Raw genomic sequence first — 27,487 nt, 5'->3', positions numbered from 1 at the left:
CAGTTCTGATTTAAAATAATGTACCTGTATCTGCATTATGTGAAAAAGATAAAGTAACTCAGGAAAATACATTTTTAGCATTTGATTAAAAAACAGCAAAAACCACATAGCAATCAAAACAGTCGCAACTTGTGTTGGGGGAGTGTTCCTAAGACTACCCGCAGATTCACTGATTCACTAGGAGGGCTGACAGGCCTCAGAATATCATTGTATCCATGGATATGATTTATTATGGTGAAAGGATATAAAATGAAATCCACAGAGAGAGAAGGCTCATAGAGGAAACCAGGCTCAAGCTTCCAGAGTCATCTTCTAGTGGAATCATACAAAATGTGCTTAATTTCCTGTGCAGTGAATTGTGAAAATATATGTGTGAAATGTTGCCAACCTGGGAAACTCATTAGAGATTCAATACTTGGACTTTATATTGGGCACTGGTTAAGTAGGACCCTCTGCCGAGCATGTACTCAAATACCAGAATCCCAAAAGGAAAGCAGCTGTTAAGCATAAAACATTCTTTGTACAGTTTAGGCACAGTGAGTTACTGTCATGGGTAAATGGTGGGAACCCGCCTAAAATCTGAGTTCCTGGAACCAGCCAAGGTCCAACCTTGCAAGCAGGCCTTTCTAGGGATAGCACTACAGGCTTACTGTGGTAACTCTTCTGCACCAACTACATGCTACAGTACGAGTGAATCTCACAAACGTAATTTTGAGCAATAAAGCAAGGCAAAGAAGAGGATTTGCTGAATGGTTCCATTTATAGGATGTATAAATACATTCAAAAGTACACTGCTAGAAGTCAAAATAGTGTTTTACTCACAGGATGAGGCAGGGTAATGATTGGAAGGGGATACAAGGAAACTTCTGAGCCACTGCATCTGTCTACTGGCTAAATTCTGTCTACTGGTTGTGAATTTTTTGAGATAATGCATTTATATATGTATTTTTCTGTTAGTATGTTGTGGTTTATTAGAAATTAAAAACAGAGTCATGGTAAATTGCTAAGGAAATATGCCTTTTAGTATTCTCATGGTAAGACAAAGGATAGATAAACAGTTGATAGAGAATGGTGAGAGTCAGTGTAATGTAGAAAAGAGCACAAGCTTTGGAAATAGACTTACTATGAATTCTAATTCAGCCATATAAATTATAAGTATCTCTGAGTAACTTGCTTTCTGAGTCTGAGTTTCCTTATTTCTAAAATAGAAATATTAAAAAACCTACTTTGAAGAGTTATAAGGATTAATAAAATAGTGTATCATATGTTTAAGCAACAAGCACAAAAATATAGTTACAAGATTAGTGGAAGGGAAGAAAGGAGTTTTTAGGTGCTTCCTATAATATATGGTGTTACTCAAATACATGGTTTATGATGATACTGAAGTACCATAAGAATTATTTAACCAAAGTTGAACTGAAGTTTCAACTACATTGTGACATGGTGTTAGATACGCTTTGTGAACTTTTCTATTATTTGAAAGTTAGATTATGTACATTTAATATTTCTACTATTAGAAAAACATCAAACATTTTAGAAAACAAGATTTATCCATTTTTATGAAATCTGAATAAACAGTAATTTTATGCATTATCAAGTGGATTATTACCAGAAATACAGAAATTCAGATGGTCAATTTTGGTATTCTAGGAAAGTCAGTATGTATTAATTGCTGGAGATGAATTTATATAAGACCCCTGAATAATAGCTTAAGACAACTCAGGATATAGAGCTCATTAAGACATGTTTTCTGGAACTTCAAAGCCTCATCAACTATGTCACCACCATACAAAGATACTGTAAAAGTCTACTGTGACATACTGAGTTTAAAATACTATTCTTGTGATGTCAGTCCTATGAATGGGTCATATTTCAATAAAAATAGAGTGTACTATGTATCTTATTAGATTAATTTTGTTGCTAACTTGAAACATTATAACCATATCAATTTCTTCTTATACCAGTTCAATTCTTTCATTTCTGTCATAAAAGAGATGCTTAATAGATTGGAGTCTGAACATAAGACTAAACTGGAGCAACTTCATATAATGCAAGAACAGCAGAAGTAAGTATGTTGCATGTGAACTGCATGTGGACCAGGCGTGAGATTAGAGTGATCTTATGACTGATTTTCTGAAATACAGACTACAAAAATTGATTATTTCAATCTGACCATATGTAAAACATAAAAAATTTTTTCCAACATATCAAGTGGAACTGAGTTAAAATAGAATGTTGTTGAAATTCTAATGTCATTTCTGAGTACCAAAATGTAATATCATATAATGTTAGCATTTTCTCTACATAAAGAAAATTCGGTTTTTGAGACTATCTCTTGTCAGCATTAGCCACTAGCATTGTATATTCAGGGGGCTGATCCCCCAGCACATTACTTACAATATTTTTCAAATCTGTGATATCTTAGTGTTTGATTTCTCCCTTTCTCTTTTCTCTAACCCAAGAAGTATTTATAGATAGTCACTTAATACATAGTAGCACAACATCCATCTCTTTTCTTTTATTTTAAGGGATAATTTTTTAAATTGTTTGCAAAACGTTAGTATTCAAAGGACGAAGGGAAAGTTTAAAATTATTCACTAGAGAATGCCAGTTTATTAAAATCACATCTCCACTGTATTCTTTGCCCCGGAGAAAAACAAATGATTTTGAGGTGCCTGTCAAAGTTTAATCCTGAGCCAACAGACATCTGAAAATCAGTCAGTGAATTGGTATCAATCATGAGCGTAGTCCCCAAATAGGAACTTTTTAACTTCTGCCCCAGAGTAAGATGAAGGCTTGTGGGAGTAAATATGCAAAGTATAGAATAATGTGAAATAGTCCTTTGTACGTTCTAAGTATTCTGTGATACATATATTTATGATGTTCTGTGATACATATATTTATGAGTATTCTGTGATACATATATTTATGAGGGTTGTAGTCTGTATTTCAACCCTGAAAAATAATTTTTAAAAATTTGTGACAAATTTTTAATATCTAGTATTTGTACTTGAGATGTAAATGAACCTTCTCATTTTCTTTTCCCTATCTAAGTCATATCTATTTTTAAAGGCATAGATTAGGCCCACATCCCAGTGATTATATTGTTAGAATCACAGATTCTGAACTTAATCAGATTAAATTCCCCATATCATACCTTGTCTCTCAGTGAACTATAAGCTCTCTGATGGTAAGAACCTTGCTTGCCTGGTTTTATGACACCCTGAGTAAATTCTCCAGTAAATCTCAGGTATTGAGTTTTTAAAAAAGCCTTGTGTACTGATACTAATTTTGGGGGCAAGCAGACATTAGTTGTAGTTAATAATGAAAAAGATTATGACTCCTTAAAGAATGAAGTTACAGTTTGTCTAGGTTCTAGTGAATTCCATGTGGATGAACTATTTTTAGTATAAGTTTTAAAAATAAGCATTTCTTTTTATTGCTTTGCTATAATTCAACTGTCTCCTGCAGATCTTTGGATATAGGAAATCAAATGAGTGCCTCTGAGGACACAAAAGTTACAAATGTTGGTTCTCAGGTAAGACGATACTTAGATTACTTTAATTTTTGTAAAAGGTGCTTGATAATGTGCTTCATTTGATGGGCTTTTGATCTTCAGTAAAATAAATTTTTTTATATCATTCACGCAGTTGACTTTTTGTGTTTCAGCAGATTGACAAAGTCTTTAACAACATCAGAGCAGACCTTCTGACTGGTGGTGAATCAGAAAATAAAGAGGATGGTTTACAAAATAAACAGAAAAGAGTAAGATTCTTTACTGTTTTTTTAGTACTCATATTGTGGGACTTCCTGTAAACCACAGATTTTTGATAGGAAATACTATTTAGCTTCTTAACAAGAAACATTGTTTGATTATCTTCATGAAATTTAGAAGTTATCCCTGGAACATGACCCAACCCATGTTGAGAATAGATACGCTTAAGAATTTTAGCTTCTTTCCTTATTACTCAGCCTCCTACATGTTAATATTTCTGGGTTGTCTGACTCCTTTGTCCTTTCTGCTGCATTTTTGCCAGTTATACCGCTGACAGATTCCACTGTGTTTCTTCTCTGCTTCTGATTTTGAATAATAAACTATAAAGTGGTATTTTCCAATTAAACTGTTGGTTGGCATCCAATATAAAAAATAGATTTGAATTTCTTCTGAGGGCAGTTTTCTTCTTTTTGGTCAACAAATATGTGTACCTGTATGTGTAAAGCCAATGAGCTACTGGATACTGTCATTTACAAATTTGTAAGAAAACATACTCTAAGCTTGTAGTTTAGCAAGGTAGTAAGAAAAAAAGAAAAATGCTGAATTTGATATATATATATATATATATATATATATATATAAACAGTGAACAAGACTGTTTACTTCTTCCTTGGTGAGTTCCTAAAATATTTTGGAGCTTTTTGGTGAGTTCCTAAAATATTTTTGGAGCAAGGTAGATTATAGAGTTGAATGAAAATCTCCTATTTTATAAAATGAAATCACCTATTCATACTCTCATTTTCTGGAAAAAGGTGATTCTAATGAATGGTTTAAAAACAATAATTTTTCATACTAGAAATATTGTAGCACAGATCCTGTGAGCTTCTGTCTAAAGTTAAATTTTACAATAATTAGAAATAAAACTTAACTGTGGCAATCACCAATACAGGAGTAGTTTGCAAACTATTTGGTATTGTCAAATAGACCAAAACATACTTCACACACAAAAAAGAACTCTTCTGTTTTCCAAGTGGAATGATGAAGTTGCCAGTTGATTTTTCATTTTATTTTGTTTTAAGGCATCACTTACACTTGAAGAAAAACAAAAATTAGCAAAAGAACAGGAGCAGGCACAGAAGTTGAAAAGCCAGCAGCCTCTTAAACCCCAAGTGCATACACCCATTGCTCCAGTCAAACAGGTCAGAGTTCATTTCTGTTACATAATGTCAAGCATATTATACTTTAGTAAATATAGAACTTAGTCTACCTACTGTGTTTGCATGAAAATGCATTTCAAAGAATACCTTAGTATATAGTTACTAACAAGTGTGGGCATTAAGAATTTTTCAACAACTCCTTAATAGCCTCCTCATATATATGTACTGTTTCATGATAGTGCCTTCTTACCAATACAGAGGAAGCTAGATGAACAGGGAGGGTTTCTTAAAAAATATTAGATCTTAAAGGTACTAAATCAACTCTGTTCACTTTGAAAAGATCAGGAATATTATATTCATACGTTTATGTATTTTCAAGCAAAATGTAACTTTCATTTATAGTCAGGCTTGTAAATTGATATAGGCATACTTACCTTTATGTCCGACCAGTATTTATTTCCTACTATGTACCAGGCACTCTTCTAGTTCCTGGTGCTATGGCATTGATTAAGGTCCCTGCTTGTAGAGAGTTCATACTCTTACTGGTTTCAGAAATAACTTTATATTTAAATTATTTTTTGTTACCTCTTAATCACTAAAATTTTTGTGGGACAAGAAAAAAAGAAAAACCTTTGTGGGCCAGGAGGCAAATTAAGAATATTTTGTATATAAAAATAGAGAAAACAAATTTCCACAAAACTTTGATGAAATTCAAAATATAAAAATTATAGAGTATCCTTTTTGTAATACAGATCTAATGAGAAGAGTGCATTTCTATTTTGGGAGACTGGGGGAGACAACATTTCATTTTTCATTTAATTGGAGTTCAGAGTTAATGTTCCCTCTCATCAAATTGATTGCAAATGTTCGTCAGTAAAAACAATACAAAAATATGTGGTAGGCCGAATTTGCCCTGTGGGCCGTGTTTTCTGACTTGGTATAGAGTGTTGAGCTTAATTTTACTTTGTCCTTTATAATCTATCAAATGTTTAGTAATTATAAAGTAATTTAAAATTCTTGGAGATAAAGTAATTCCATCATATTTTTCAGACTAAGGACTTGACAGACACATTGATGGATAATATGTCATCTTTGACCAGCCTTTCTGTTACTACCCCTAAAATTTCTGCTTCAAGTACCTTCACCTCTGTTCCTTCCATGGGCCTTGGCATGATGTTTTCTACACCAAATGATAATACAAAGAGAAATTTGACAAATGGCCTAAATGCTAACATGGGCTTTCAGACTACAGGATTCAGCATGCCGGTTAATACTAACCAGAACTTATTCAGTAGTCCAAGCACACCTGGAGTGACCAAGATGACACCGGGAACACCTTCCACTTTGCCAAACTTCAGTGCTGTGAGTGTTCCTCCTGCTGGCGCAAAGCAGACTCAACAAAGACCCACAGATATGTCCGCTCTTAATAATCTCTTTGGCCCTCAGAAACCCAAAGTTAGCATGAACCAGTTATCTCAACAGAAACCAAATCAATGGCTTAATCAGTTTGTACCTCCTCAAGGGTCTCCAGGTATGGGCAGTTCGGTAATGGGAACACAGATGAACATGATAGGACAGTCTTCCTTTGGTATGCAGGCTAACCCTTTCTTTAACCCACAGAACTTTGCACAGCCGCCAACTACTATGACCAGTAGCAGTTCAGCTAGCAATGACTTAAAAGATCTTTTTGGGTGAGGTGTCTCGCTCGTATTTTTGAAGGATTACTTCTTTTCAATCATGGGTGAGCTGATTTACATCTTTATATAGTTGGCTTGGAGGAACTACTTCTGTGGGAAAGTGAATGGTTCTCTGACAGAAAACACCTGTTTCCATGCCAGCATAGTAGTTGTAAGGACTCCTTAACTACAGTTGTTTTTTAAAGCATTGAGGATTTTTTTCCTCTTACCATCTTCTCTTCAGGTTTTTAAAAGACCCAACCCTTACCAATCTTAATGAGAAAAAAGACACCTGAATATCTTGAATAGCAGAATTTTTTAATCAAGTGTTTATTTTGGCTTGTAAATCTTGGTGTTATTTAAAAAATCGAGTTGGTGGTAATTGCAAGTGTCATCTATTAAATACTACATGGTACACAGTTGCTCTTCAAAAGTCATCATTCTTCATTTTAATATGTGGAAGATCATGATGCTGTATTGATCTGTTTGCGTTTAGTATGACAGAGAGAAAATGATAAGCATAACAAAAAGAATCAGGTCACTTGCTTTTTCCAATCTTATTTACTTCTTAGATAAACTAATGTTTAGTACAAAAGACCAAGCAAACACTGCAAAATTTAACTTAATGTTGATTTCATTGCTTGAAATTTAAGGCATTATTAACCGTTTTAAATGCAAACCAATCATTGTAAATTATATTTAAGCATGGTCTGCCTCGAATAGTAATGTATTTTTCTGCATTCACTTGGGGACATTTACACTTTTTTCCTACCATATCACAGATAGAAGAGGTATGTACTGATACTTGACAAAGCCCTCTGGTGTGATTCTCTGACTGTTGCCTTCATATTTCATTTTGATTTCAAACTTCTGAGGTTGCAGCATATATTAATTGCATTTCGAGAGGAGATTTGTAAGAATTAAACTATATTTAATGAGTAAACTTTTGAGATTTCTTCTGTATTATTTCAGATGTAATAAACTTTACTTCTCTAAAAATGAGCAGTTTTATCTTCTGGCTACCAACAGATTTTCAGTTTGCCATGATAAAGTCTGATCTCATCAATTACTGCAATTGAAGTTTAATTTTTTTCTAGGAAGTTCAGGAATCATTTATTTGAACATTTTCATGTCTATAATAAGCCATTTTTAGGAAGGAGAAAATGAATTCTTCTGCCAGGAAACACTTTATTTTTCAAAGTCTTTCTCTGATTTTTTAAAAATTTACTGATTATTCAACTCAGAGCTTTATGCTATAAATGTCAGTTGTATTTTGTTAAATTATATTCCACCATTATATAGCTTTAAAGTGATCTTTCACAGAACTATTACATGTATTAGTTGCTGCCATTGAGTTTGTGGTTTTTAATTATCTGAAACTGGCAATCATTTAAAATATATGTTGTAGTGTGCTGATACTAAGTTGATTCATTGAAATATATATATATATATATATATACACACACACACAAACACACACACACACATATACACACTAAATATATACATTGAATATATGGTACTTGGTTATAAAATGTAATTTGATGATAATATTGCTGGCAGCATTCAGTAAGAGAAAGAGTACTTTAAAAAATAAAGTCAGCTTTACATCTGGTTTCTTTATGAGCTAAACGTTGTTACATGGTTTTAGAAAAAGGACTCAGAAATGCTGAAGAAACTTAATCCAAGAAATGAAAGGCACTGGGATGATCAGATGCTTTTGTCAAATACATTAACACCTTGGCCAGATTATCTGTCTTGTTTGTAACACAGTACTTCTCTTGAGAAAAGTTTTCATATGGAATAAAATTGCTTAATGTTGAAGAATTTTTCTTTGTAACAGTTCAGTAGTCACTATTTGTGAGGAAATTGTTTTTTTATTTTGTAAAATGCCGTGATGTTGGTGGTGAACTCCTAATTAGAAGGAAAGCATAATATAACATATGATTTGAACTTCTAAATATAAAAATAGATTGTTTGAGAAAGTATAATATGTAATTCCTAGGTCATTTTCACACCTTGTAATATGCTCATTCATTGAGATAGTGGTGCTACATTTTTAGAAAATTCTTCCTACACTTTTTTTTTCTAATTTCTTGAAGGTATTTTATTTAAATAATTTCCATCAATTGAACTGTTACCATTGCCTTTTTCTGTTGAGAAGTGCTTATGAAAAATAGTGCTGCTTTTAGGCTTGTATTTCTATGTGAACAACATTTTCAGAGTTGTAGGTCACCTTAAAATTATTTCAGATATTGACAGCATTAAGTCCGTTATGCTTAGAGTAGAAAATTGGTAGATTAAAAAAATAAAAAGCACATGTAGACAAAAATTACAAGAAAGATTCCCTTTTATTTGAATTGGTTCTTTTTTCTGATACTAAAATGTGTGACCTATGTAGAGGATGTATAAAAGGAAATGGAAATAGACTATGTGCTTGGCAGGGTTTTGTTTGTTTTTGTTTTTATTTTGGAATTCTTATAACCATTTTCACCTTAATAAGTTAAGGAAGTAGGTTTTATGTGTTTGTTTAACCTGTAAAATACCTCACGTGGTGGCTTTTCCATATTAAAAGAAAAGGTATGTATGGAAGTACCTGACAGCAAGCACAGAGTATACACCAAATAAATTGCAGCTTTGATAACACTTTCCATATTAAGTTGTGATTTCATGCTTTGTGATTTACTGGTCTTGAAATAATTTTAGAACAAAATGAATCTATAAGAATTCAAATTCTCTAGAATTTTCAGAGATTACCTATGTCAGTGGCTTTCAAACTGTAACTGTGACACTCAGTAAGAAAAATTGTATCTTACATTTCAATCCAGTATATAAAATATACACCTGAAACCAAAGTTTCAGAAAATATCTTTAATACATGTAGTGTATTCTGATCTTTTTTATTGTAGTCTATTAAAAAAAAAACTGGTTATAATCTCTGTAGGGATTTCATCAGTTTGAATGCAACTGAAATAATTCAGCCCTGTCTTCTCCAACCAGATGTAGAAACAGAGGGCCAGAGACTTAATGGCCTAACTCAAGAAGGTCAGAGCCAGGATCAGAAGCTAGATTTTTTTCTAGTCTGCAGTCTAATCCTACCATGTTACATCCCATATATCCTTTATTGCATGAATTCTGGAGTTGCTTTTGTTGAGACTGTTTTATGTCGCAAGTATATGTTCAGTCTTATTGGGTACCATAAATATATTGCAAAAATCAGCATTGAAGAAGGGAGGGAGGTGACAGAACAGAAATGTGTATAGTCAAAATCAGCCTCTGGGCTGCTTCCCTGAACTGTGTGTGAGTGAGGAGGGCTGGGGGAGCCAGGTTAGCAGTGCTTGCAGGACCCAGACATGTACCAGAATTAAAGCATATAACCTTGGGTGGTGGGGTTGCAGTGGGAAAAGCCATTTCACCAAAATGGTTATTAGAAATGTTTTTGTCCAAAGCAGCCAAGGTGTTCCAGCCACTCGGGGACCATTTAACTACGTGGGGTGCAAGCCACATAGATAATTTAAAATTTTTTAGTAACCACATCAAAAAGTAAAAATAGGTGAAATTAATTTTAAGAGTGTATTTCATTCAACTGAATAGAGCCAAAATATTATTTCAACATGGTATTGATACAAAGTTAGATAGCATAGGTGTATATGGAAGCTAAGTGGCCAAAAGAGTGAATTCTGGCAATTATCAACCTACTGATTCCCAGCTCCAAATTCATCCTTCTCTGCCCTGCTTGGTGATGATACTAGAACTGAACCCTGTAAACTTTTCTCCTTGGCCAGCTTGGCTGGATGTGAGGCCTCATCGACAGAGGGCCCTAAAGTGGTTCTGCAAAGTGGTAACACCAGAAGACGCGCTACTTGTGGGTTGTGGTTCTCCAGCCCAGCGGCCCCCGAGGAGGACCTCCAGCTGTGCTCAGGTCACACTCTCCCACCCTGGCTGTCGCTTTGGAGCAGTTCCAGTGGGCTGCTTCCATGGCAACTCACCCATCCCTCAGGCACCTGTCCCCCACCCTGTGGCCTTCCTCTGACCACTGGCAGGTTGAGGGTGCCCGTGGAAACCACACCCTCCCCAAAGAAGGCTGGTGCTCAGCTTGGGGGATTGAGGTGGAGAAGAGAGCCTCTTCTAGCTTTAGTTTCTTAATTTTCTTCACTTTCTCTCAGAAGTGGTAGTAGCTTTTTTTTTTTTTTGGCAACTGCTACTTGTGTATTCCTTAGAGTCTTTCTTTTTACCCGTTTAAATAGTTGACCTACCTTCCACTAGTTAACAATTATTTTATTAAAATTTCTTTGTTGAAATATCTGGTGTGGTTTCAGTCCCCTGACCTCCCCCTCGCTAATGGACTCCTTGAGCCATTTGAAGCAGTATTATATGATACGTATTGATGCTGCTAGCCAAAACCATATGGGATTACATGTACCTATTCTATGTTAAAACTTCCTGCAAGTTCTTTGAAAATGTGCCTGTAATAGAGATAGTGGCTTGACTAGTCTACAAACATTGATGCAGTTTCAATTTTTATCTTTTTATTTTTTCTACCTTTTGGATGTGTTCCTTTGTGGTGGCCTAGGTTGCTTAGGAAAGCCACCGTTTGACTTTCATATTAAATGAAATGAAATGGAGACTAATATCTAGAGTTTGAATGTAGAAATCAACATTCATGCAGTTCTCCTTCAAGTCTATGTCCTTAAGCCTGCCAGTCTTTCTAAATGCATTGATCAAATGAAAGTCCAATATGGGGCATTTCCACAGGTACAATAGAAGCATATGGAGTGCATGGACTTTGGAGTCACATAAAGTTGGGACTATTTTTTGTATGTTATTCAAAAACGATAGCATTTATATATATTCATGTTAAATATATATATATTAGCATGCTAAAATTAATAGCATTTATGGTCTATGGAGGTGGGGTGAGGTGCTTTATACATTTGTTCATGTGTTGAAACAAAACCGAAATTGTTTTTAAGATCTTGTCTCTTACAGTGGGTACTCTTCAGATCACTTCTGTGAAGAGAGAGAAAGGCCCGTCACTGAGACAGTCGTCTGTATCCCCAGCTCCAGTGATTATATGGACTTGCCCTTAATCAGCAATAGTATGTTACCCTGGGTACTAGTCAGAGGACAGCCTTTAACTCTTGATTGCCCAACATTCAAAAATCTAACTTGAGAAATGGCTATGGAGGAGGCCAAAAATTGAGTAATCCATGCATTTGTCTAGAAATTCTTAATGTAATTAAGCCCACAATGGAGATCTTTGTGCCCTTTTTTGGACACACATCAAGTTCCTTTACCACACTTAACTTTGGACTATATTGTGAAACTGATATTCATGCCAGGGATGACACAGGTTCACTCCACCATGCAATTGCTTCTTTGAGGACCCCCAGGAGAAATTCAGGTTTCAGTTCAGGAGTGAATGTGCTTCTAAGCACTGGTTTGCTCTTACCTCTTGAAGTCTCTGAATAATGAATGTAACAAATCACATATTAGCAGCTGGGAGGCCCAGCCAAATTTTCAGTCTACCTGTGGCAATTGTGTAGGTTATTAATAGTATGCGTATCTTAGTACTTTTGGCTTCATCTGATTTTTAATTTCTATTTCTCCTTTGATTTCCTCTCTTTTCTTTTTAAAAAGTTTCGCATCACGTTCTTAGAAATCCTCATTTCGGAATAAGGAACAGTATAAATAAATACGTGGAGTGAATGAGTTTAAAAATCTAGTCTCTTATATTAGCTGACCAGAATAAGTTTCCCCAGGTATTAAGAGAAGGTTCACGCCTTACAAACTTATTAGAACTAAATGAAGTAAAAGTGTGTAAAGGCTCCTGACACATGGTAGGTGCTCAGTAGATACCCTCATCTTCCTTATGGTGGACTTAAGTCTCTAAAATAATCTCTGCTTGAATGAAGAACAGGTAGTTCACCCAGCATGACTTACATACACTTTTCAAAAAACAAACCAAAAATGGGTTATAGGCTTGGCACTGTGAGATTCTTAGGACACAAACAGTACTGAGATATAGACCTTGCCCTCAAGGAATTTACACTGCAGTTCATAAATGTAGCTGAGTAAGCCAGATAATTATAGGACTTTGAGGTACATGCTGTGATCAATCTACAGGTGAGGCTAGGGGAGCATGGGGAATACTTCAGAGGAGACGGCATGAGCTTGGCCTCATGTGGAAACTTTTAAAATTGTCTTTGATGCTATGAAACAATTATTTAGGAATCGCATTTTCCTAAATTAAGCTAGACACAGTGGGGAGGGGAATAGATAAGTAACTCCCAGGGTCCTTTTAAGTTTGCCGAGTATAGGAAAACTCAAATTAAGGAGTCTGGTTAAATGACTTTGATTACCAGAAAATGTGAAATAAGCCTTGGCTGCTTAAAACCTTTCCTATGAGGCAAAGTCAGGGATGACAGCAAGGTGAGGAGCAAGTAAGTCAGCTACAGGCTTGTTTTTTAGCTAATTTATGCTTCATTGAGAATTTCAGAAATTTAAGATACCACACAGGCTCAATAAAAGTAAACTGAATAGATCTCTTGAAAACTGTGGTGACTGGTTTCTGGGGAAAAAAATGCCTGGCATAAGTGGATATAGTCTATAGAGTACCAGAAGATGTCACTGTTTCTCAAGTAATGACCCGTTACACTGGCCGTTTCGCAGGTCTATGTTTGAACAAGCTGTGACAGATTGGTAAGAATATTTGGCTTCTACTACTGAATTTATGAGAAGGACAAGACCTCACAAGAAATACTTGTCCAAGGTGTGTAGGACATTTTGATTCTTGATGCCCCAAATATAAACCCTGTTCCCTGCTCCATCTGTACTTTTGAGAAAAGTGAAGGTGATGAAAAATTGCATTATTATGATGAACTGCATTTACTAAATTACTAGATTTTGTAGGTTATTTTGGCCTTGAACACAACCTAAGATACCCTTGAATCTTTTTTTCAAGTCACTATTCGTGGTGTGTCAAGCAAAACCAGAGTGTTTCCCCACTGTAATAATGCTGGGTGAAATGAACAAGTATTCCCCCAGTTACTTACAAATAGGGACTTTGGACTAAATCTGAACCAATGTACACTCAATGTATCTAGGCAGTAATAACGCATGTTAAAAATAAATTTTCTTGTCTTTACACCGAAAAAAACAGATTGAAAATAGATAATCGAGTGTCTTATGTTGGGGGTTGTGGGAAGTGAGATTTTCCAAGATGAAATGATAATTTCTTAAAGGAAGCCAGTGTGACAGCCAAGCAAATGAATACATGGGTATGGTTTCTTGTCCAGCTCTGCCTATTGCTTCAAAAGAACTAAATATATCACTGGTCTTCTTGATGCCTTTGGCTTCAACAATAGAGTGGAGTAGTGTGCCCAGTCTGGTTTTCTAGGTAGGTACGTAGAAGACTCCAAGGAGCAGTTAAGAATGAAGTTGAAAGTGTTTCATAAATATAAGGAATTCATGTGCTAGGTAAATACTTATATGAAAAATTCAAAATACTTAGAAATTATTCTATGCTGTGTAAAGGCATCCTGCATTTCTTTATTTTGATTATTTGACTTTCTTTTAAATTTTTATTAATTGGGAAAAATTTATGACACCTAATATTTAGGCAGTTACAGCGATGGCCTGAAAGTAAAACTTGATTTGTTTCTAGGGTGTCCATGTATGCAATCTTACATTTACAAAGTATTACACATATTTTTATTTACTAATGCTACAATATTATGTTCCTAGAATTTAGGAACATAGAGCCAAGTTAATTGAATTCCAGTGTCCAATTAACAGTGAGCTGAAATAAATGGGACTGTCAATGCTTTATTGTGGACCTGAAGTGGTGTGATATTATCAAGTGAGTATTTCTAATCAGATGGGTTTAAATCCTGGCTGCACCAAAAACTATGTAACTTTGGACAATTCTTGAATTTGAACCTCAAACTTTAAGTTTCCTGATTTGGAAAAGTGGAGATACCTATTTGGTCCTTCTAGTTTGTCATACCTACTTTTTCATTCTACTTTGTGAGAATGAAATGAGATTGGGAAATTCAGTTGAAAGACAGATAAGGAAGCAATTGCTATAGAACGGCATTAGCCATTAGCCTTCCCCTTAGAAGGGGTGTCTCATCAGACCTGGGTGGCTGGTGGCAGTCTTAGTCCAGGGGCTCATACATCAGTATTCATGTTTATTTCTTGTCATTTTACTATTGGTTTGCCCTACTTTCTGGTGGAAGTCTTTAGTGAAAACAGATTACCATATAATCTTAAAAACCAGGACCCTATTTTTTTTATTTCTAAAATTTCCACAGTAGCAAGCACAAGCTTACCTATAGTATATGCAGGGCTTATCAATGTCTTTCTCCACAAAAGGGGAAGGTGGTGGAGATGGCAGTTCCTGAGAATGAGGGATTACTATGATCTGGGCAAGCACCCCTAAGATGTTCTTCCAGCAGCAGACTGGAAGAAAATATTTACAAAATGCATCTCTGATAAAGGATTTGTATCAAGAATATATACTTATGTACCTCAATAATAAGATAAAACCTATTTAACAAAATGGTTAAAATATTTGAATATAAATTTCACCAATAAGATGATTCATATGCACGTGAAAAGATGGCCAATGTCATTTGTCATCCGAGAAATGCAAGTTAAAACCACAATGAGATACTATGTGATACCCACTAGAATGGTTGTACTGAAAAAGACATGACGAATACCGGTGAAGAAGTACAGAAATGGGAGCCCTAATACACATGGCGGGAAGGTAAAATAGTGTGGCCACTTTGGAAAATAATTTGGTTGTTTCTTAAACATATGCTTACCGTTTATCCAGCAATTCCACTTCTAGGTATTTATCCAAGAGAAATGAAAAGATATGTCCACACAAAGACTTGCACACGAATGTTGACAGTTTTATGCATAGTAGCCCCAAACTGTAAACAGCCTGAATGTCCAACAGGCCAATGGATAAACACAATGTGATGTAGCCATACAATGAAATATTTCACAAAAAAGGAAAAAAAGGGGGAACAAACTACTGATAAAAGCTGTGATGTGGACAAACCTCAAAATAATTTTGCTCAGTGAGAGAACTCGGACACAAGAGACAATATATTGTATGATTCCATTTATGTGAAATGACCAGGAAAGGCAAATCTGTGGGGACAGAAAGCCGAATATTGGTTGACTGGGGCAGGGTGGGGGTAGGAGATAGGGGTTAACAGTGAATGTGGGATTTTTTTGGGGTGATAGACATGTTCTGTCTGCTTTGTGTTTTATGGTTATGGTTGCATAACTTTGTAAGTTTTCTAAACATCATTGTCCACTTTAAATGGGTGAACTATACAATATGCAAAGTATACCTCACTAAGTGGGAGGAGACAGTGTGGGGTGCAAGGGGAGGAGTGAGAGAATGAGAACAGGGCTGGAACCAGGCAGTTTGGGTCTGAATGAAACCTGGCAAGTTTAACCTCTTTTTGCCCCAGTTTCTTGTCAGTAAAGTTGGAGAAAATAATGTTTCTAAACACAAAGCAGTGTTGGGAAGATTATGGTAATAGATAAAGGGTGCTTAACACAAACTTTGGACCATAGATAGAGCTCAATAAATATTAGGCATAATAATAATAATAATAATAATAATAATAATAGCTATTATTAGTAGGTGTTTAACTTACCAAGAATCCAGCTCTAATTTGGGTAACTCAAATCTTGGAGAAGGAATTGGACTGCAGCTGGCAGAGGGCAGTGACTGATCTTGTGGAAGTGACTCCTGGGGAATCTGAGAGCCTGAAGCACAGATTTGTTCCTCACATGCAGGTGAAGGCTTTCTTCACAGCAGCATCACATCAGGAGGTAGCATCCTGTTGCCTATAAATGTGGGAGCAACTTCTTGCAATATTCCAACTCCAGTCCACCAACTATTTGGGTTCCCACCATGTGCCAGGTTCCACTGGATCAGAGGACAGGTGATTTGGAAGCATGGAGAATGGACACACCTAACTAGTCTATGAAGGTTTCTAGAAGTGATGTTTCGGTGAGGCTTCAAAATCCCTTGACATTTCCCAGATGAAGGGTGAGGAGAGTTACCCAGGCAGAGTAAACCCCAGAGGCGACAGGGAGCTTGCTGAGTTCAGTAAGGTGCTGATAGAGGAGCGGAGTGATGAGAAACAAGGCTGGGGGCCCAGGGAGTGCCTGTGGACCTTGACAAAAAACTTGGATTTATTTTGAGGACAGTGACGTCCGGTGAAGAGTTCTAAGCAGTTTCTAGGACCAACTCATATCTTCAATTAGATGGTCCCAGTGGCACCTATGCACTATACCTGGAGAGATCCTGCTGCATTGATCAGGAGCAAAGAAATGCCTTCCTAGATATTTGTGGCCTGGGTTTTGCATTTTAGCCTCCTCAGGTGCCAGTGTTCCTCCATGGGCCACATCTATGCTAGTATCTGACTGAAAATTGTTTCATGGCTCCCACAGGGGCATAAGAGGCATAATGTAGTAGCTGAGAACCCATCTGCAGAGCCATGTATAAATGCTTCATACACTTCGCCCTGGGTGCCTGCTCTGGCTGAGGGCCCATTAATAAGCCCCAGCAGCTGAGGGGCCATTACTGTGCCTGTTACTATAGCGTCACCTTGGAAAGGCTTCCTTAGTGAGAGCCTCCGCCGAGCTGAGCGAGGCAGTGGGGGGCCGGAGACAGGCCTGGCAGATGCTGTCGCTGGTCTCAGGACACCTTGTGGGCTGCAGCCCACTTCAGCTTCTTCCGCTGCAGCCCAGGGTGGGAGCGAGGCTGCGGCTGCGCTCAGCCTGAGAGTGCCCGCCTGAGGAAGCGCTACAGGCTGCTGCTGAGCGTGTAGCTTTTCCAGGGGCTCAGTTCCCAGCCAGACACCCCTTGGCCTCCCTTTTTTGTGGAGAGGGGAAGTTTTTGTCTTATCTTGAAAGACCTGGGCTGGGTTTCCTCTCCTTTTTGATTTTTTAAGTAGTTACCCCCCTGAGAACTGACTTCAAAGAAAGCAGAGTGGTCCGCATGCTAGACCGAAGACAGGATGACAGTTTCTGAGACTGACTAATAACGCCTCAGGTAACCCCCCGCCGCCACCACCCCATGCAAAATGCCTTTTAAAGCATTTGATACCTTCAGAGAAAAATTTCTGAAACCTGGAAAAGAAGGACTGAAGAATGCCGTGGGAGATTCGTTGGGAATTTTACAAAGGTAAAGTTTGAATGCAAACTTGAATTTTATTTCTCAGCAGCTTCACATTGCTAATGTTTGAGAGAATTTGCTTCAAGTTTTAAAAACCACATTTTGAAAAGGAGTGGGTGTGTCAGATTACAGGTCTTCTGAAGCCCCTTCCAGCTCCAGCAGACAATGCCTGGAGAGAAAAGGAAAATGCAGCGCAAGTATAGGGTTTAATTAGGGAAGCTTTCTGCTTATGCGGCAGTATGTGTTTGTCATTGAATTAGAAAAGATTTAGGGAGATAATAGTTTGTGTTAATTCAGTAGTGATGACAAAATGAGGAACCACTTTATATGGTGATACTTGGAGTTGAAATAATTTTTTAGAATTTTTCACTGCATTTTTCAATAGAAATGAAAATTAGATGTTTGCAAATTTGTTTAGTTTGTTGTATAAACTATATAAAGAGTTTCCTGGTTGCATAGTTTTCAAAGAGAACAATAGTTACACATTAGTTTGAGGAGGGTAACTTAAAAAATTAATATTCTTTACAGCAGAAAATCCTCCATGGTTACAGTGAGGAAAATGTTAAGTACTATCATTGATTTGAATGTTTTCATCCAAACCAGAAATAAATCTTTTTTAAAAGTAAAATATGCTATTTTTGGAAGGAGAGGTTGCTGTAAATGCATGAATTGATGTGACATTTTAATTTGTAATTTTTCTATAGACAGTAAGTGTCTTCCTAGGTTTTATAGATGAATTAATAAGTGGTCCTTATGTATAAGATAAAACAACTCCTTTAGTCTCTCTGATATAGATAAATGTGAATAATACCCTCGATGACATATTTATGTGTTTGAATGATTATTTCTAATCCTCCTGAATAAAAAATGACACCTGGCATCTCCTTTTAACTTTTCTGTTATCTTTTCACTTTAAAAACTTTAACATGAAAGGACTATGGCACAAGGAGATTCATTCCTTCTGTTTTACAGCACAGGTGCTCCCATCAGGATTTAATCTTACATTGTACACCTCTTGATGAGTTTCCTGGTAAGAGAACTGGGTTGGGCACCTTATTAATTTAGTAATTAAGAACAAAGAGGTTTCAATCGGACCTACACTGAATCATCATGTATAGATGAAAACTGGGCCCAGTGACAACAGTATAAACCAGCCAAATATAGGAAATGATTATAATAACCTTTGCTTTCTTTCAAGTGTTTTATCCTTCTGTTGAGCACTCCCTAGGTAACGGTCTTACTGGGGTGGTGTTTGTTTAATTAAAAATGCAAAAGGAAAGCACAATGGCTCAGTGGCATATTCATTCAGGTGATCACAAAGGAATCATAACAAAGTCAGAAATAAAAACCATATTTTGGAGTCTAGTCACCATTATAAATCACCAACGCTGTGTTCGTGTATAAAATACTTGACAAAAAATATTTAGGAATTTTCCAACTTGATTTTTTAAAAATTTAATTGCTTTTTCAGTAAGTGGTTTTCCTATGTTTGTGTGGATGGTCCTCTTGAAGATCCTTTTGTTTACTGTAGTGGTTTGCTTGTAACAAAACTTGAAGATCCTTTTGTTTACTGCAGTGGTTTGCTTGTAACAAAACTTGAAGATCCTTTTGTTTGCTTGTAACAAAATTAGTCTTTTGCAAGTTGTGCGACCTCAGCTTAAAATGGAGCTACATGTTTAGGACTCTGAACAGTTTCCTCAGAATTCACAGAACAGTAGTAAAATGACTAACAGTGTTTGAGATAGAGAATGCACTAAATGCAAGCTAGATGTTACCATTGTTGCTGTAATTGGAGAAAGACTTTTGGAAAAGTAGACCCAAACTCAGACCCCTTCTTTCAGTGATCCCTAAAGAGAAATTATTGGAAGATGAAGGAAAAAAAAGGCATGAATTGACCAATGATCCAAGTTCATCTTAAGCTCTAGTTATTGAGCATAGCTCCAAAATTGGGGCTCCTCCAGCAAGACCATCTTTGTCATACACTTGGTGTTAACCTTATCTATAAGATAATTATATGTAAAGTTCCTTGCCCACAGCCTGGCATGTAATGGACATTCCCTCCCTTCACTGACTTTTCACATAAACAAATTAACAGAATTCCATGTTTAAAAAAAAATTGCAAAGAACTGTTTTGTAAGAGACAAGAACATTTGAAAGTTAGACACCCTTTCTACCTTAGCAAGCACCGTAAATCATAGATGTCTTCTAATAATGTTTGAGACTGAAATCATCATCTGATTGGAACTCTTGAGGTGTTTTTAATTATGGAGCATTTCTCACAGCCAGGGGAGTGGCATATGCACAGGGAGGCATTTGAAGTTCTCACATGGGGCTGATTACAGTTAGCATATTAGCCTTCCTGGAGAACAGTCATTGTTGAAAAGCAGCTGAACTATTTAATCAGCTAAAGGTTCAATGATATTTTGGGAAGTGGAAGAAAGACAGTATATTCACTTCTAGTCCAGTGTTGAACAGATGACATAGAAGGCATAAAATTTGGAAATTAATATCGAGAAATTGACATGCAGATTTATTCACCTTAAATGACAATAGGGGTATCCTCGAATTGCTTATCTGTAATAAAATAAGAAAGGCAAACATATGTTCTAGGCAATATAAACTCATTTAAATTTAATTCTATTAGCAACCCTATGAAATGGGGACTATTATAATTACAGTTTTACATATGAAGCTGAGGCACGGACAGGTGAAGTAAGTTGCCTAAGGTCACATAGCTTCTAGTGGTAGAGCCGGGTTTCAGACCAGATGCTCTCCACCCACCATTCATTACACCGTGCTACCTCTCCAAGTGTCTTTGCTCTTCCCACTTACTGCCTTGAAATTTAATGGCTCATTTAGGTTCAGGGAGTTAATGGGCTGCAGTGTAGCCAGCAACCTCTGGATCTTATAGCAAGTGTGGGCTTTTCTCCTAATCAGTTATAGTAGTGAAGACTTTCCCCAAAGGAGACTGAGGAGGAGTCTGATTCCCTATAAATATTCGTATCTTCCCTTTGAAGAGATGGAACCAAGCCCTGTGTTGTGTTTGTCCTCAGCATTCAGCGGTTGTGTATTGAAGGTATGTACCAGATGCGCACTGTCTGCTCTGTCCGCAAAGGCAGGTGTGTGGGAGCAGCTCTGAGATCAGGTGAACCTGGGTACCAGCTGTCCTGACGTACTTGGCCTTCTGCCTGCGTGACCTCAGGCAACTTGGCTCCCACCCTTGCAGCCAGGGTGATTCTAATAAAACAGTCAGATCATGTTTCTCTCCTGCTCAAAGCCTCTCGGGGGTTTCCCACCTCAATCAGAGTTAAAGCCAGTGTCCTTCCACTGGCCTTCAAGGCCCTACATGACCCATAGGATGTTGAGAAATCTCTCTGACTTCATCTCTGACCTTCTTTTTCCTGCCCCACCCCACTCCAGGCACACTCGTTGCTCTTTTTGGAACTCCTGGGCCCACTCCTGTGCTAGCTTTTGCACCGTATGTTTTGTATCCTGAAAGCTTTTCTCCCAAATAGCCTAACTGCTCATTTCCTCACTTTCTTCAGTCTCTTCCCAAAGGCCACCTTCCCAGGGAGGACCTTCCTAACTCTCCAGTTTAAAGACAAAGCTCACCTCTCCTCCCACCCACTCCCTGTCCTCTTCCCTGCTTTAACTACTCCACCTCTATCTTAGGTGGGGTTCCCTAAAAGCCGAGCCTGCGACAGGGTTTTGGACAAGCCTAGGGTGTGATTTACTGGGTGGGGGTTTGGGGTGGGCGGAGGGCTGGGGTGGGGTGTGGAGCTCATCCTGAAAAAATTGGGAGGGAGGGAGGAACGCAGGGTAGGAAAGGAGAAAACCAAGCAAGGATGTGGTCTCAGGCAATGGGCAGGCCAGATCACAGCAGGAAGCTCTGGGCATAGCCTGAACGAAGGGACCAGCTTTTTATGTCTCTAGAACAGCACTTCCTACTGTTAGTCCCGACCTGCAGAGGACGGCCACCGCTGAGCTGCTCAATGGTGCTGGTGGCCCCGGCACCGCAGCATCCTCATTACCTTGGTAAAGGGAGTATTCCTCAGGCCGCCTGAGGAATATAGTTAGCATGTGTGTTTTCTGATCTTATATAATAAATCCATTATAACACGTCAACTTCTTTGAGCCATTTGATCCCTTTCTCTATAATCTGCAGTAAGAGTTCTAGCGTCTCTCTTAAAAAACAAAACTGTTAAAGAGAAACCTGTTTACTGAAGAGTATGATCAACACTGAAAAAATGTCATGAATTTTTATATTCCAAATAACAGACATCAAAATTTTAGCTAAAGCAAAAGAAGATAGCCCCTTTAATCCTCATTAATTCATCTATAGGGCTCATTCAAATTCAGTAGTCAGGCATTTTAAGATGAAATAAGCCTCTATTTAGGTTTACTGGACAATGAAGGAAAGAAAAGGAGGTGGGCCCCGGACCTAAGGAAGAATACTCTTGTGGCCCAGGGAATTCTCTCTTCTAAAGGAATATGAGCTGCAGGAGGAATGATGTTTGACATGCTTATTAAACCATGACCTGAGTCCACCAGGTCTCCCTGTCTTAAGGTTCTTACTCAAAGGGGGAAGCCACTCATGGTCTAAATGAAAGGCAAAAGTCACTGACAGTCCACTTCAGAGGTGTGCTCTGCTCCATCACTGCACCACAAGAAACTCTCAAGTCATTCAAAAAATCATAGTGGCCATAATCTCTGATCGCAATGCAGTAATGACTAGAAATTAGTTTAAAAATAAAAAGTCATCAGGCTCCTCTCGGCATCTCTACTTTGTTTTGGTTTCTGAGACCTAGCAGCCCATCCAAACCATTTTCTTGGCCTTTGCCAGGATGTTAAATTCTAGGTCATGGGAGAATAACCCTGAGTTAGCTTCCTAAAGCTTCTGTAACAGTACCACAGACTTGAGTAGCTTAAATTCATTTATTTTCTCACGTTTCTGGAGGCCCAAAGTCAACTGAAGATCTCAGCAGGGTCATGCTCTCTCCAAAGGCTCTGAAGGAGGGTTCATCTTTGCCTCTGCCTTATGTCTGGTGGCTGCTGGTAATCCTGGGTATTCCTTGGTTTGTAGGCATATCATTCCAGTCTCTCCTGTCTTGTCACACGGCCTTTTCCCCTGAGTTTGTCAGTGTGTTCAAATTCCCTGCTTCTTATAGGGACGTGAGTCACTGGATTAGGATCACCCTAATCCAACTTGACCTCATCTTAACGTGGTTGCATCTGCAGAGACCTCATTTCCAAATAAGGTCCCATTCATGGTATGGGGGTTAGGACTTGAACTTTTTATTTTGGGGGACACAATTAACGTACTCCTCATATTGACAAAATCTCCCTTATCCAGTTTTATTACCCCCCCATCTCCCTCAGATGCAGCACATTCAGGATCCACTTCCTGCTTTCTACTGGTAAATGTTAGCACCTGCTCCTTTGGTGTATAACCCCTTCCTTTACTGGAAGGCCCAGTAAATGCCCAACCTGGAATTTGGCCCTGATTATTTTTCTGGGGGTCAGACAGGGAGGTGGGAGCAGATCCTGAAGAGTGCTAACATTGTTCTGTAATCACCTGTATTTGAGGCCTTTGTGTAATTTTCAAGTAAGGAGATCCATTGTCCAACAGGAGAGGAGTGTCTGAGGGTGGGAGGTGGGTGTTCAGAGAAACTAGGGCTTTAGATATTTAAGTGCATTTATCCCTTAATCCAAGTATCAGATGTCCTCCCATTCCAAGTTCTCAGCATTCCATTTCTTATCAGGATCTCAGCTTTGGTGCATGAAACCTACCTAGGCTCAGAATTCTACCTTCTCTGGAATTCTGCTATTTTTAAAAACTAAGCTTTTATTTTGGAATAATTTTAGACTTACAGAAAAGTTGCAAAAATAGTACAGAGACTTTCTATAAACTCCTTACTCAATTTCCTCTAGTGTTAACTCTTATATATACTGTGGTACATTTGTTAAAACTAAGACACCAACATTGGTACATTACTAATTAAACTCCACACTTCATTAACATTTCATTAGGTTCTCCACTAATGTTATTTTTCTTGTTCCAGAATCCAGTCCAGGAAACCACGTTGTACTTAATCATTGTATCTCTGTAGCCTCTTCTGATCTGGAACAGTTTCTCAGCTTTTTCTTGTTTTTCATGACTTGGGTAGTTTTGGGAATACTGGTTGGGTGTTTTGTAGATTGTCCCTCAGTTTGGGTTTGTCTGATATTTTCCTCATAATTAGACTAGGTTGTGAGTTTTTAGGAAAAGTACTATAGAGACGAAATGCTTTTCTCATCACATCACACCAGGTACATGCTGTCAGCATGACTTATTGCAAGTGATGCTAGCCTTGAGTGCTTCATTAAGGAAGTGTTGGCCAGGTTCCCCTACTTTCCGTACTTTGTTCTTTGGAATTAGATCACTAAGTCCAGCCCATGCTCAGAGGAGATTCGGCCATTTTTACAGTGAGGTCTTGTGCAGAGCTTCAGTTCTATCTGCCCTCCAAACACAGGAGATGTGGGTCTCTTTAAGGGGTGACAAGGAAGCAATTGGCTCTTGTCCTTTGTGTTAAGTTGGCAATTGCCCAAATCCTGTCATTTTTCTTTCATAGAAGGATCAAAGATATTTAATAATAGCCACTCAACTCCGTAGAGTAATTGCTGTTTCTCCAGTGCCTCCCAAATATCAGAGATATTGTATGAACCAGTGCATCCCATGCCTCCTACATCCTATCCCAGTTTACCATGGGTGGAAGTCTTAACATTTGCCCTGATACCACATGCCAGGCACTAACAACACCCCACCCAGCACTTGAGGTTCTCATTGATTTCTCGCTAGCTGGCTGACAGATTCCAAGATCTCATTCTTAGGATCTGCTTCCTAGAAATGTCTCTTAAGGACTCCCACCTTGGGGATTCTTCTCAAGAAGTGGGGCACAGAACCCCTCAGTTTTTATACCCTCTGTATTCTCTCTCCAATCTTTTCCTAGTCTGGCAGTGTATTTTCTTATCTAGGGTTTATTTCTTCTCTTTCTCCAACTTTCCCCAAATATCTTTACAATACCCAAATCCTCTATGTGCTTTTTCATTTTTGAAGTATAGTTGATACATAATCTTATATTGGTTTCAAGGATACAACACAAAGTTCAACAGTTACTTACATTATTAAATCCTCAACCCAACTAGTGCAGTTACTGTCAAAATATAAAGATGTTACAGAATGATTGGCTATATTATCCATTAGACATAATATCCTCTACTACTATCCCTGTGACCAACTTATATTATGATTGAGAATTTTTGTGACCAACTTATATTATGATTGAGAATTTTTGTGCCCCTTTATCCCCCTCACCCTCCTCACCAACCTACCCCAACCCCTCCCCCATGGTAACCACCAGTCACTTTTCAGTGCTGCTATTTTGTTAATTTTGTTTTATTTTTATATTCCACAAATAAGTGAAATCATATGATATTGTCTTTCTCCACCTGGCTTAGCATGATATCCTCTAGGTCCATCCATTTTGCAAATGCAGTATTTTTTTTTTGTCTGAATAATATTCCCTTGTGTATGTGTACCACAACTTTATCTATCCATCTACTGATGGACACTTTGGTTGCTTCCATATCTTGACTGTTGCAAATAATGGGGCAATAAACATAGGAGTGCATATATCTTTTCAAATCATGGATTTTGTTTTCTTTGGGCAAATTCCTAGAAATGAAATTACTGGGTCATGTGGTATTTCTATTTTTAGGTTTTGAGGAACCTCCATACTGCTTTCCACAGTGGCTGCACCAATTGACATTCCCTCCAACAGTGCAGGAGGGTTCCCTTTTCTCCACATCCTCACCGACACTTGTTATTTCTTGTCATTTGGATAGTGGTCATTCTAACTGGTGTGAGGTGATATCTCATTGTGGTTTTGATTTGCATTTCTCTAATGATTAGTGATGTGGAGCATCTCTCTATATTTCTTAAACCTTGGTGCAAGGGCCATAGACAATAAAATCTTCTCATATTCTATCCATTGAATGAAGCAAAACATATTGCTTTTTTTGACAGAGACATTCTTTACATATTAATACACAGAAATAGTTTCCACTTTCATAAAGAAACATGCAATATCATTAAAAGTTCTTAGGAGCAATCAACAGAGTCCACTGTAGCTAAAGTGGAATGAAATTCAGTAAAGCATGTTAGGAAGCTCTCAGACTTCCTAGGAGGACCAGATCTGGATGGTCTACTGTCCCGTCCAGCGGGACCTAGTTATTTGTGGGGACGAGGGGGATCCGACCTGAAAGAAAATGGGGGCGAGAGAAGAGCGAAGGCAAGACAGTATTCTGATCAAGCCCTCAAATTTTATTGTAAGACGGGGGTAGATATACACCAGTGTTCAGGGGCAGAGTGGGCCATAGGATACTTGTAAGCAGGGGATTGGCTGCATAGCAGGGATGGCGCAGCGAGTTACATTCTGATTGGTATATGATAATGGGGAAGGAGGGGGAGAAGAGTATCTCTTGGCGCGCGCGGGCTTTCTTGTTGGCGCGCGCGGGCTCGCAGCTAATCTCCAGGAAGTGAAGCAGGAACCTCATGAACTGTGGCCGTCTTGTTGTTTCAGTGGCCATCTTGTTGCCTTTGTGTGGCTCCCAACATCTCCTCCCTTTCTATTTATTTCAGAAAGGTGGGCCTTAATCGAGTGAGGGAATAGAGGCCTGGCTCCTCCAGCAGGGTAGCATACCACAAATGCTCATCCTGATGCTCTCGGTATCTTTTAGGGAGGAGAGGCAGAGCTGAAAGCCAAATTGATCTTAATATATCAAGGCTTTATGTACATATGGATACCAACCTCTATGCAAGCCAGGCGTATTCTCAGGGAGGACCAGAGAGGTTCTAGGAAGAACCCTCCCTTGCGGTACTTTGTCTCGCACTCATCTCGATGCCCATACCCTCACAGTTAGGGGTATGCTTGGTTCTGGCCGACCAGCATATGGGCCACATTAATTACGGTGCCAGAATCGATGGTACCATGGTTGAGGCGCCTGTAAAGTTGAGAACCGGAGACCGGGAGCATTGGTTGGCTCGGTGTAAGACTCTTCATCACAGGCTGTAAGTCTGTGATAATGAACAGCAACCGCTGGCTTGACGAGCTGGTCAACCTGCTCTCGAATAAAAACTGTCAGTTTTCTTAAGGCCCAAGGGCCAAAAGACACTAAAAGGAGGAGTCCTGCTAAGGGTCCAAGGATGGTGGGGATCAGAGTTGTGAGCCATGGGGACTTAGTGAACCAGGACTCAAAGGGACCTTGGCTAGCTTCTCGCTCTCTCTCTGGTCTAGCTTTTCTCTAAGCTTTGACATTGAATCTCTTATTATTCCGGAGTGGTCTGCATAAAAACAGCATTCTTCTCTTAAAGCTGCACACAGTCCTCCATCTTTTAGGAGCAGTAGATCTAGCCCCCGTCTATTCTGCAAGACGACTTCAGAAAGGGAAGTCAGAGATTCTTCAAGTTTGGTAATAGATTGTTCTATGGTTTTTAGATCGTCGTCAATGGCGGTTCTCAGCCCTTCATAGTTTTGGTTCCCCTGGATGATGGCAGCTGTCCCTGTTCCTACTCCTGCTGCAATTCCTACTCCCACTAATGTGGCTAGGGTCAACGAGACTAATTCTCTCTTGTACCTATTTTTAGGGTCGAACTCAGTGACAAATGAGGGATCATCATGATATATAA

General features: G+C 38.2%; 2 protein-coding genes across 4 annotated transcripts in view; both read left to right on the top strand.

The window, feature by feature from the left end:
• Positions 1-9,199, top strand: part of SCYL2 (SCY1 like pseudokinase 2) — an 87,367-nt gene extending 78,168 nt beyond the window's left edge. For 2 of the 3 annotated variants that reach the window (XM_036891201.2, XM_057486479.1), the window contains exons 14-18: positions 1,965-2,065; positions 3,472-3,538; positions 3,670-3,765; positions 4,795-4,914; positions 5,923-9,199. In XM_036891201.2, coding sequence (XP_036747096.1) covers positions 1,965-2,065; positions 3,472-3,538; positions 3,670-3,765; positions 4,795-4,914; positions 5,923-6,567 — 1,029 coding nt within the window. In that variant the 3' untranslated portion in view covers positions 6,568-9,199. The remainder of the gene's footprint in view (positions 1-1,964; positions 2,066-3,471; positions 3,539-3,669; positions 3,766-4,794; positions 4,915-5,922) is intronic. The other variant, XM_036891202.2, reaches the window with a different exon arrangement.
• An 8,134-nt stretch (positions 9,200-17,333) lies between these two features.
• SLC17A8 (solute carrier family 17 member 8) overlaps positions 17,334-27,487 on the top strand; it is a 61,691-nt gene continuing 51,537 nt past the window's right edge. Inside the window, exon 1 of the mRNA XM_036891504.2 lies at positions 17,334-17,769. Within this exon, the coding sequence (XP_036747399.1) occupies positions 17,669-17,769 (101 nt within the window). The 5' untranslated portion in view covers positions 17,334-17,668. The remainder of the gene's footprint in view (positions 17,770-27,487) is intronic.

This window comes from Manis pentadactyla, chromosome 10 (assembly GCF_030020395.1).
Source record: "Manis pentadactyla isolate mManPen7 chromosome 10, mManPen7.hap1, whole genome shotgun sequence".
Lineage (NCBI taxonomy): Eukaryota > Metazoa > Chordata > Mammalia > Pholidota > Manidae > Manis > Manis pentadactyla.
Note: the sequence above shows the minus strand (reverse complement) of the source record. Positions and strands in the feature narration are given on the sequence as shown.